Genomic DNA, 11,982 nt, shown 5'->3' with positions numbered 1-11,982 from the left:
GAACGTTGAGGATTCCAGAGTACTACCACTATGGTGGCACCTCTAGGCCAGCAAAAGGAGCACCCACCATCAATATCATGGCTGGTAGTGGTGAATGCCAGGAGATGTGTGGTGATGGAGGCAGTGGGCAATCATTTTTTCTAGCAGCACCTATCACAGAGGTGGGCTAAACCAGGAAAAGAGTAAAAGGGTCGGTAACATGTGGTAGCAGCAGAAATTGCCCTTGGGGTTTCCTGGGAATTACTGGGGTGGGAGGGGAAAGACTACAGAGAGAAGAAGATCTTGCAAGATGAGATATGAGCAAAGGTCAATAAACATGGCCTTATATTTAAAAGATCATTTACAATTTTTCTTTTTTAAAAGATTTATTTATTTTTAGAGAGAGGGGAAGGGAGGGAGAAATAGAGGGAAATAAACATAAATATGTGGTTGCCTCTTGGTGCACCCCCTATTGGGGACTGGACCTGCAACCCAGTCACATGCTTTGACTGGGAATTGAACAGGTGATCCTTTGGTTTGCAGGCTGGCACTCAGTCCACTGAGCCACACCAGCCAGTGCAATATTTCAATTACAGTTTATATTCAATATTATTTTATATTAGTTTCATGTGCATAGCATAATGGTAGGCAATCATACACTTACTCTATGTAGTGGTACCCCAATTTTCAAGTACCCACCTGGCACTATACATAGTTGTTACAATATTATTGACTCTATTTCCTATGCTTTACATCCCTTTGACTAGTTTGTAACTAAGGAGGGATGAACCAGCCTAGATCAGAAATGGAGCAGATCAAAACTCCAGTGCTGACTAGTAGGAGAGCACATTTACAGGACTTGGTGCAATCTGGATTTTAGTGATCAGGGAAAGGGAAGATGGCTGATGGAGCCAAGGTGTCTGGTTTGAGTTATGTGTGACTCCCCCAATGAAGTGGGATTAATATTGAAATTTATAGTCTACCATTCCTGTAGACAGTATGTTTGATGTTAAAGAGACCAAACTAACAGAATTGAGAGGAACAAGGTTCAGCTAAATCACAATAAGGGGTTGGCAAAGGCCAAAAGTCTGTCCAGGTTATGGGCCAAGAATTGTGAGTTTTAGGGCTCAGCATGGGGGTATGACTTCTCATGCATCTCACACAATAGGTTAACCCTCTTTATCCCAATAATTTAAATCTTTTTCTTTCTATAGGACCCCTCCCTGCAGCATCAGACATGGCCAAATAGCTCCTATACTGAAGGCAAAAGGCTTTCCTTTGACCTCCTATTCTTCTCCAGTTACTTCCTTATCCTTTTTCTCCACTCTCTGTAACTAAGATTCTCCAAAGAGTTGTCTTTAACTGCTACCTCCAATTCCTCATCTCCCTACTCACTTCTGGCCTGTGCTTCTATCACTCCCCCAGCATTTCACCACCAGACTTGTGTTGCTAACACTGATGCATACTTTATTGTCCTTATGTTATTTGACATTACAGCTCTCTTATATCTTGGCTTCTGTTATAGCACAAATCTAGTTGGTATTAGGGGTTTGAGGGAATAGAATTTGGATATACATATGTGACAAAACTCTTACCCTGCTCCCTATACAAATCTACTACAGAGGAGAAAACCAGAATTGAAGCCCTCTTGAAATCCAAGTCAATGGCATTCTGTCACCAATCTCTTAAATGTCTTGGCCTGAAGGGAAGCCAGAAATCAATGACCATTTTCAGTGACATGCCACTATTTAACATCCATGGCCAAAAAATGAATGCTCACTGTACACTAGACACTATTCTAGTCACTTTATATACATTGAGTAAATTAAACCTCACTGTAAGGCTGTAGGCAAAGGAAAATGGTACCATTATTATCCCCCATTTTATATTTGGGGAAATTGACAAATGGCTTGTAAGTGCCCAGATGGGATTAAAAACCAAGGTAGTCCAACTACAAAGTTCCCTCTCTTAGCTGTTATGCTATAGTGTGTGTATGTTGGGTGTGGGTATCAACCTGAGTGAGAAACAGCCAGGTCTACTTATCACCTGTTACCCAGTCCAAGATCAGCATTGTCCAGAGTCAATCACTTACACAGCCATTACCACACATATGTTTTTCAAAATTCACTTTTTTATTAATTTACAAATTCAGAAATACAGTGACTATATATATAAGTACCACATTTAGGTACATGTCCTGTGGTAAGAGTGAAAGGATAATGCTGTTACATTACCCTTAATTGTTCACATGAGTTAACTATATAAGATAGCTACAACTGCTAAATGGTACTTATTGTCTTTGTTATTCCAAGTATTTATGGTACAAATAAATACACAAGAAGAACCGCATCCATTCCTTTCTACTAACTATAGGTGCTTGGCTGCTGCTTCTTATCTTCTGTTCCCTACAGAACACCAAACACTGGAGACTTTCTATGTTGGCTCAGCACAGTCCCCCAGCTCCTGCTTCATACAGCACTTTGGAAAGGTGTCTTATCACCTGGGGGTAGGAATCTATTTAGGGAAGCTCTCTGGGTGTTCCCTGAAGATTGAGCTTTCAGAGAACACCTGGGCAGGAAGGCTTTGGGGTGAGTCATCAAGAGGGGGAAATCACCACTTTGCTGCAGGATCGGTTACTTCTTTCCACACTATGGAAATACTGTGGTCTTTCATCCCTGGATGTCTTACCTCCCTTCCCTGAGGAGATTGTGTGTGAGGGGCTGGTGAGTGGCTGTCCCATGAAGGCCTGGCCATAAAACCCCTGTGTCTCTTTCATGAGAACTGACTCCTTAATGCCAACTTGCCATAAGACTGAACTTTTTATATTTTTCCCTATTGCTATCAAATACTCTATGAAAACATTCATTTCACCTCTAGTCATAGAGTGTGAAATCTTGGATTTCCAGGTCCTTAATATTTTTAAGTACTCACTAGAATTCATTCATGTCCTTTAGAGGAGGTAAATCTAAAAGGAAGGCTTGATATCTTTGTGATGGAGAATTTATAGTTTTCCCACAGAAATACTTTCTAAAGCCAGACCTCAAAATGGATAATTTATGTTCTGGTATTGGGCTGCAAGTAGACATTTTTGGACCAGCCTTCTCTAGGATCCATAATTGAAATCCATGCTTGGTGGGTGAGATAAGAATGGCAGGAAAGTTTATGATAAAGATCAATATCAGAATTACCATCTTCCCAAATAAGCAATAATCCTCCTAAAGGAAGAGCTGACACTCAGAGGGTCATGAAGACTGAGCCCCTGTATGAAGAAAAAATCTACTCTTGCAATTGGAGAAGAGAAACTGCCCTTTTAAGGAGCTCCTGGAGTTTAATCATTTCACCTAAATTTTTGAACTAGAGAACAATGGTCCCAAGAAAATTGGTGAGTATTGTGCTATTAATTGGTGACCGTTACTGACTTGAAAACACAAAAATGGACTTGTTGATGTCTGTCAACTTCTTTGTGCAACAATTATTTGTCTAATATGGATTAAATTTCTGAAAATATTAGCCAATTCTAACTTCTTTATGGAGGCCCAGTAGGTTCATGGAGAGAAGGGAAGTGGTATCATTAGGGAAAAGTTATTTACCACTTCAAAGTGAATGCAGTCATAGCATGATATTCTTATAGTTCACCATGCCACCATAGTTGGTGACTTCAGCAACCTCATCACAGGCCCAAGGGCAGAGCGTTCTGCTCACAGTCCCTTATTTACTCTCTTGGGTACCAACAACTGCCAAGCTACTTGGGAATCAGGACAAGGAAAGAAGGGGAGAGTCTTATGTTGGCCTTGCCTCATAATAAAGGCTGTACTCTAGTGTGTGTGTGAGAGAGAATTTTTAAGAAAGAACACAAGACATTCTAAAATTTGAAGAGTATAATTTTATACAAATATTTTCTCTGTACTACAGAACTCCTGCTAAGAAGCAATTCCCTTCTCTTTCTTTCATTGGAATAACTTTCTGAATAAAAACCCAGGGGTTTTGTTTACTCTTTAACCTGTAAAGAAATGTGATTCTCCTAGAAACTAGAGAAAAGTTATGGTGCTCCATTTCTCTTCTTCCTACAAATAATTCAAGACTTATCTAGTCTCTTTGGAGAAGGTGTTTAAGGGATGACACACTATTCCACATAAAGGAGCAAGTTATGCTGTGCATGGCATGAATAATTAGCTGCATTTGAGTTTGGGTTTTAGAGCACTGCTGACTTAAGCAAAATACACCTGCAGTCCAGCTGCAGCTTGAGTTTGCTTGCTTTACCCTATTCAATACTGTCTGTCTCATCTAACAGTGACCCTTTTCAGACCTTTCCAGGTACAGAATTTTCACCAAATCTTCAAGCTCTGTTCTGCACACACGACTTGAACACATCTGGCTGACCTGAGCTTCTCCTTCAGTGAATATCTTCCACTGGCCTAAAAGGCAAACACAGAATGGCCTGGATATGTAACAGGTAAGAAGGGACAATTAGGAGTACAACCAATATCCCCAATCCTTCCCTACTCATGCATTGACCCACCAGGGAAACTGGGATACAAATGTCAGGTGGTTTCAACAAAACAGCCCCAAAACACTTTTCTAGGGGCTAACATGGGAAATGAATGGGCCATGGAGTTTTCATTTCAAAACATAGCATTTGTAAGAATCCAAAGAATAATACATAACTGACTCGAGTAAAATTTAAGTATTGTTCTTGGAAATTTTATAGTACATTTAACATTTGCAAAATGATCCATTATCAGATTGCTGCTACTTAGGTAGTTCACATGGGACCAGGTCAAATGAGGCAGTTTGGAAAAAAATACCTGTTACATTACTGGGGCTTTGCTTACTTTGGGGGGCCCAAATGTTGTTTGGGTTACTTGATTATTTACTGCTGTTTTCTCTATTCCTGCCAACCTTTGTTCAAAACTGCTCAATTCTACTTCCTGATATGCCTGCAGTTTGTACTTACCTCCTCCTCAGCATCCCTCAATCCCCTCCCATGGTTCCTTATAGAGTTCCAGTCTACTCCAGATAAACAGGGCTGTACACCTTCTATTCCCTATTTTCTCCTCTCCCTCCATGGAACTGCACACACTTCAAAAGTGTCCTTACCATATTCTCTATCCCACATTCTGTCATGCTAATTGAGCAAGCATTTTTGAGTGCACACTCTGTGCTGAGCACTGGAAACTTTTCCATGTCTCTGGTCCATTCCTTTTCTAACTTTCCTTGTCCTTGAGAGTGGCAAGATCTTTCTTCTCCTGCTATCATCTTGTCCTGTCAAATAATTTACATAACAAACTGCCCATCTTTGATAGCCTCTTAAGTCTTCTTTTATTCCTACACTCAGTGTCACACCTAGAGCGCTCCTAGTTCAAAGTTAGTAAGTGCCTTTTAATTCAGGAGCTATGTTGAACCTCTTCTTTTTTTCACTAGCCACATAAGTATATGACCCTCTCCTTCACAGACTCAATTTCTTGGTTCCTATTTCTTTATTTTATCCAACTCAATGGAAAGGTAGGAGAAAAAAGAAGAGAAGGGTAAGGAACCAGTTTTTACTTGAAGGCCTACTCTGTGTCAGGATCTGAGAGGCACATTATATAAAAAGGCCAGGATTGTTCTTTGTACCCAGATGACTCTGCAGGATCCTCTCATTACCCACTTCCCTCAGCTGCACAGTTTGAAGCACATGCCATCTTAATTCCATTATACATCTCAAACCCTGTTACTAGTAGAAAGTTTGTTTAATCTTTCAAGTTCCCCAGTGCCTAGCAAAGTGCTGTGTTCACAATATGAACAGAAACATATTCTTTGAAATTTTGCTATGTATAATGCACACTTTTCCCCCCAAAATTTTTTAGGGAAAAATAAGGATGTGTATTATACATGGGTACTACTAATTCTGTATCTATATAAATGTTTTAAAGTCTTTATTTTTATGCATTAAAAGCAATAATGATATCTACATGTAAAAATAATATCCTGGAATATGATAATTAGTTTTCTATGTAAATATAAATAAATAACTGAATTAAAAATTAAAACAAAATATTTTTTCCTGAAAGTTTGGGCCAAAAACATGGGTATGCATTATATATGGCAAAATATGGTTAATTGATAATTTCAAAAGTCACATAATTGATCTTAGGATCCTAGACTTGATATCCTTTATTCCTTATTCACATGTAAGTACTCCCAGCTCCTCCATTTTAATTTTCCTATATTCCAGTTTATTGTCTGTCAGTCTCCTGCAGAACAAATAGCTGATCTCATCAACCTTATTTCCAGAGGCTAATGGGATACCTCTTCTCAGATGGCTCTTAAGCATCTTAGACTGAAGATGTTTCAAGTGAAACTCATTTTTCCACTAATACCTGCTTATTCTTCAGTTTCTCATTGGTAAATGGTATTGTAATTCACCTAGTCTATAAAGTTGTTAATATTGGAATTATTCCAAACTCATTTCTCTCTTTGATACTATTCCTGATGATTTTAGATATGTCCATCACAGTGACCTCTGCTCCCCTGCCTAACAGACTTAATACAGTCTAATCACTTCCTATTTCAGACTATCACCAGTTCTTTCACTAACAGTCCAACACTCCACACAGCAAGTGCCTCTTTCTATAAAACATATCTGAATGCACCCCTTTCTTGCTTTAAAATCTTCACTGGGGTTCTCTGGTCTGGAGATCAAGTCCACACTCTTAGCATGGCATATTGGGCTCTATAGAATCTGGCCTTATTGAAGTAGGTGCTTAATAAATCCATCTCACAGCCAAGAGACATCTTTCCAAAAACACCATCTTTCCAAACTATCATATGTAATGATAGTTTGATATCATTACACTGTAAGTTTAGAGCAGCTACAAAATGCTACTTGCCTTATATCTGAATTTCTCACTGGTTTCTTTCAGGCCCTCTGACTAATTCCTAACTCCAACTCTTGTCATCTTTCCCAGTACCCTATGTGGTCTTTGTAATTGTTCCTCACTCATACCCACCCACACCTACATCCACACCCACACTTCTTGTTTGTTCCTGTCTGAGTCTTCTCTTCGGCTGCACTCTATTCCTGGACTGATTCCCTGACCTGTTGCCCAGTCACACCCTTCTCTTTTAAATCACACCTCCTCCAACTAAGCCCACCTGGCTCTCATCTCATTGTTCTTCGCAGATTCCCCTGAGCACTTAGGTATTTAACTCCTGAGAAGTATACTAATTCATAGTGAAGGCATTTTCATGTTCTGTCTCGCCCATTAGAATTCCCTGTGGATAGATATTTTGTTTTGTTTGGTTGTCTTCAGAAGTGCTCTGCACCCCCCAGTGCCTAGTAGTATGTGGTCCCTAGTCTCCATCTAGCGTAGGAAGTGGGAGAGTTACAAGTATGCTTGAGTGCCTGAATGCTTTTAAAGAAACATTACCACATGGGCAATTCCAAAGACCCAAACAGAACTTTGATACAATTTAGGAATTGATATGCATTCATCCTCTCTCTGTCTCATCCCCACCACCAGAGGACATATCCTTCCAGATGTGAAGTCTCCATAAATATACCAGATCTGGAATCTTGTGAGCTTTCTTTAACTATTTTGAAACCCTGAGTTTAGCAATTTCATTAAAGATATTCAGGAAACCATGATATGGGGTAGCTATTCTCAACTACATCTGAATTTGTATTTACCAGGTCCAGGCTTTTCAGTTCACATCCAGACACCCCACCCATTCCCTGCTAAGTCACTAGAGGAGAGATAGAACATCCTCTAATGTTGATATTGAACATTGCTAATATTTCCTGAGAACACAGAGGGACTTTATTTGGGGCTATGCTCCATTGAAAACTGGATGTGCTTTCCACAGAAGAGTAAAGAGAGGTACCACTTACTCAGGGTTGTCCTGGTCACAAGCTTGAAGTGATGGAGCTCATCGAACATCCTCTTGGAGATCTTTTCAATATGGAAATGCTGGAGGATGCCTGGGCCAAGCAAAAAGTGGAGCAGGTGGTCAGGTGCTCTCTATCTGGAACCCATAGCCCCTTTTTCTGCTTGAGCTGAGCATATCATCTTATTACTGGGGCTTAGTAGTATTAAGCTGTGCTGTATAATGTGCTTAATCAGGAACTTGGATGGCTCAAGTGCTATAATTAACTCCATTTGTTTTCTTGGCTCACTGGCCTCCTCCTGGTTCTTCAGAGGATGGTGATAAGGGGAAATAGTGCTGCTGGCCATGGGAGCTCCTCCTAGGGAAAGCCACATAGAATCAAACATGGGTGCTGGTTGGAGCTTCTGCAGCCAGAGGCATTATTAGAAATTCTGTCCTTGCCCCAAGTCTGGGTAGACAATGTCCCTGCCAAACCACTGGTCAGTCCTCGTGGCTAAGCAGTGAAAGACAGCAGTGGGATTGCAAATAGGTTGTTTGTGTAAATGGAAAAGACATTCTTGTTCTTGAACTCACCAAAAAGCATATTTTCCTTTGAGGAACAGGCACATCTCCTTTAGATTTTTCTTATAAAAATAAGGAGGATCCATAGTCTCAAAATTTCCTCAATAGCTTTTATCAAAATAACATGTAAACAACTGAAAGTGCCATTGAAGTAAAGGAGCACCATGTTATCAGCCCACTTAACTAATCCTAAAGAGGTCTACAAGGAGCAATGTAAATGAAGCCTGGGTTTTTCTCTGCACACCATGCACACACCTGGATTACACAGCACTATAACAAGGTTATTTAGATGTTACATTAGCAAGTTGAAAAACACCCACACAGCTCTGTGGGGTGTGAGATGTTCCTTGATGAATAGTGTGCCTACTGCTAGGGAAATCAACAGAACAGTGCTTAGTCCTAGGTGGTCAGTTACAGAGGAGCTAGGGAGCTAGAGACTAAAAATCAACACTCCTAGGTATAGAGCAAAAAATAAATGTGGACAAGAAACATTTGTGCTCTAGCATATTTTTAAGGGGTAGGGAGGAGCTCTTTCAAGAACAAAAGGTGGTAATGCAAAGGGAGAGAAAAAGCCCCACAAGTACTAAGCGCAGTTATTTCTCCAAGTATGGTCCAAGTACCATCTGCGTTAAAATCACCTGGCTACTGGTTAAAAATTCAAAAGCCCAGAACTACACAATGCTACTGAAGTCACATTTCATGGGTAGGGGTAGGGAGTTGCATTTTAAACCACCTCCTTGCATGATGCTGAAACATACTAGAGTCTGAGCCTTATGCAGGTGCCAGTAGAAGAAAGCATGTGCATGATTTTCTAATTGATTTCACCCCTACACTTGGATTCCTAGAAAACTTGACCAGACTAGACCAGTACTTGTCTTTTATGTATGGAATGGTTTGAATAGCTGTAGGATTATAGTGAGCAACAATGTGGCTTTCTATAGTAATGTGAATAATCAAAAAGGAATTGGATAGCATGACTGGCATTGTTCTTACATTAAGACAATAGTCTTGAGGGTAGGGATGATGTTTTAAGTTTGTTTTACCCCAGAGTATATAGCATGATTCAAGAAACTTTGCTTCCTACCAAATGAATAGATTTTCATGCTTGTGGAGCTTTGTGTTGAAAAGAATGGTAAACTACAGTTTAATAGTCTGCAATCCTGACCACACACTAGAATCACCTGTGGAGCTTTAAAAAAACACCTACGCCCAGGCCCCACTCCAAATCAATTAGTCAGAATCTCCGGGGGTAGGCCCAGACATTTGGTATTTAAAAAAAATGTCCCAGATGATTCTGATGGCAGCCAGGGTTGAGAACCACTCCTCTAGCCTTGGTTATGTAAGAAAGACAACAAACCCCAAGGGTCAATGCTTACTTTTTAGCTCAAGCTAAGCTTAAATTTAAAGGCCATAATAACAACTGTATTAGTCATGTGTTAGCTTCTAAGCAATCAGGACATATTCTGACCCAAACAGAGAAACAAGTTGAACCAAAATTAGGGTGAGTTCTTCCCTCCTTACCTGTGTCCCTTTTACAAAAAAACAAACAAAAATTAATTGTTTTGCTCACCTTTTCGAATGGTCCAAACATGGACCTCGACCTGAGGTGGTCTCTCTGTCTCCAGTGCTATTTTTCTGGTAGTCTCCCCATCCTCCATGAACACAGATTCATATATGGGCATTGATTCTTCTCCACAAAAGTAGCCTTTGCTGTCAAAGCTTTGGCCTGGAAGTTCTAGAATCAGGAAGCAGGTAGAGTTTTGTCACTGTTTTCCAAAATTAGAAGCAAACTTCTGGATTTATGCATCTCATTGTTTGTAACACCACATACTCATCAAAAGTAAACAATCAACAAAAATATTATTACAGAGAAGTTACACCCATATTTCACTGTGTCAGCTTAGGCTGCCCCTATAACAGCCACCAAATCACAAAGGAGCACATGACCTTTAACGTAAGTCCACATGATGACAATCCGTAGTTCTGCAAAACACTGGCCCACAAACTAAAGTGGATCCACCAATCACCCCAGAAGAAGTGGACCTCTATGAGGAGAAAGAATGTGGCTAGGTACAAATCTCTTAGGCAATTAAGGGAACATGGGATTTTTCATGCTGGGTCAGGATTATGGTCTGTCCAGCTCAGTGTTACCAACAGAGACACAGGGAATAGTCTGAAAGAGGGCCTCAGTTACTTTCACTAACATCACTTACACTTAGAAAACATCTATAACATTCATTTATGTGTATATACTTGCACAAATAATCTATCCAAGTTGGCTTGACATTTCTGAATGCTTTTTGATTTGTTTGTAAGGGGAATGATAGTACCAAATCAACATCACTGCCAAAAACTAGATATCAGATTAGTCATATAGCATGCTATGCCAAAGAGTGGTTGGGAGACACAAAAATATTGGTCAACTCCCTCAACTATGGATCACTTAAAGTACAAACTAAACTTGGATTTCAGCTTCCAAGCATAAAGGTACCACCTCCTGATATTCATCTTTTCACTCCACCCTCCTCATTCTTCAGCCCCCTACCAAGAAAAGTTTCTCTTGTTTGGTTATTTGTGAGTTAGTTATTTTGCTGGCCCCTCAGTGCTCTCCTCATTGCCCTTTCTAGCTGTGTATTTAAAATGTACACTCAAACCCAGAAGAGCAAAGAGAAGCCATGGACACTCTGAAAATTTTGAATAAGTACAGAAATCATTTGTAAAAGTATCTGATACAAGTGTTGAATGTTGAGTACTTTGGATCTGTGACTCTAATTAGGAAGATGACTGTTAGCCATTAGGACACATTTGGACTAGAGGTTGTAATCAAATTGCTATTGCATGTCTCTTACTGACCTGGTTATCTTTCCCACTCCCACCACCATATTGGCACAGTGAGGACAAAACTAAATCTCTTGATGATTCCAGGTTGGATTACTCAATTTGTAGATTATCCTACATCAATATTCCTTTCTTCTTTAGACCTTCCTTTTAGTTACTCAATTACTTGGTAGGCCATTCTAAAAAAGGTGATATATTAGGTATTTAAGGGGTGTGCTAGCATGTTCAAGTGGGTGAAGGGGAAGGAGATCACTAAATGCACAGGGACTTCTATGTATATAATTATCACCTTTAGAGTGAGGGCTGAGTTCATTTGCTAAATTTTGCTCACCTGCTTAATACTGACTATGGCTATAACTACCATATGAAATCCATGATGGTACTGGAAGTACGTATAATATGCTAAAAATTCTCCCAGTGTCCTGAAGAGTAATCTATACAAAACCTCCTTCCCCTCCAAGAGCTTAATTCATTCACTGGAAGGAATCTATAAACAACAAAATCCATTACTGATCCAACACTGGCTGGCGCTTGAAAATGTTAAGTGTAAACCAGGGGTGTCAAACTCATTTTCACTGGTGGCCACATCAGCCTCGAGGTTGCCTTCAAAGGGCCAAAATAATTTTAGGACTGTGTAAATGTAACCACTCCTTAACTGTTGAGGAGTTGAAATTACATTCAGCCCTTTGAAGGCAACCATGAGGCTGTTGTGGCCCCTGGTGAAAATGACTTTGACAC

General features: G+C 40.0%; 1 protein-coding gene across 2 annotated transcripts in view; it reads right to left on the bottom strand.

The window, feature by feature from the left end:
- Positions 1-2,148: 2,148 nt before the first annotated feature.
- CHRDL1 (chordin like 1) overlaps positions 2,149-11,982 on the bottom strand; it is a 148,327-nt gene continuing 138,493 nt past the window's right edge. For both annotated transcript variants that reach the window (XM_045817554.1, XM_045817555.1), the window contains exons 10-12: positions 9,977-10,141; positions 7,850-7,939; positions 2,149-4,394 (exon numbers count right to left, since the gene is read on the bottom strand). In XM_045817554.1, the coding sequence (XP_045673510.1) occupies positions 4,264-4,394; positions 7,850-7,939; positions 9,977-10,141 (386 nt within the window). In that variant the 3' untranslated portion in view covers positions 2,149-4,263. The remainder of the gene's footprint in view (positions 4,395-7,849; positions 7,940-9,976; positions 10,142-11,982) is intronic.

Source organism: Phyllostomus hastatus, unplaced genomic scaffold (genome assembly GCF_019186645.2).
Source record: "Phyllostomus hastatus isolate PE091 unplaced genomic scaffold, TTU_PhHast_1.1 phas_scaffold_28, whole genome shotgun sequence".
NCBI classification, from domain to species: Eukaryota; Metazoa; Chordata; class Mammalia; order Chiroptera; family Phyllostomidae; genus Phyllostomus; species Phyllostomus hastatus.
This window is presented reverse-complemented; position numbering and strand designations above follow the sequence as displayed.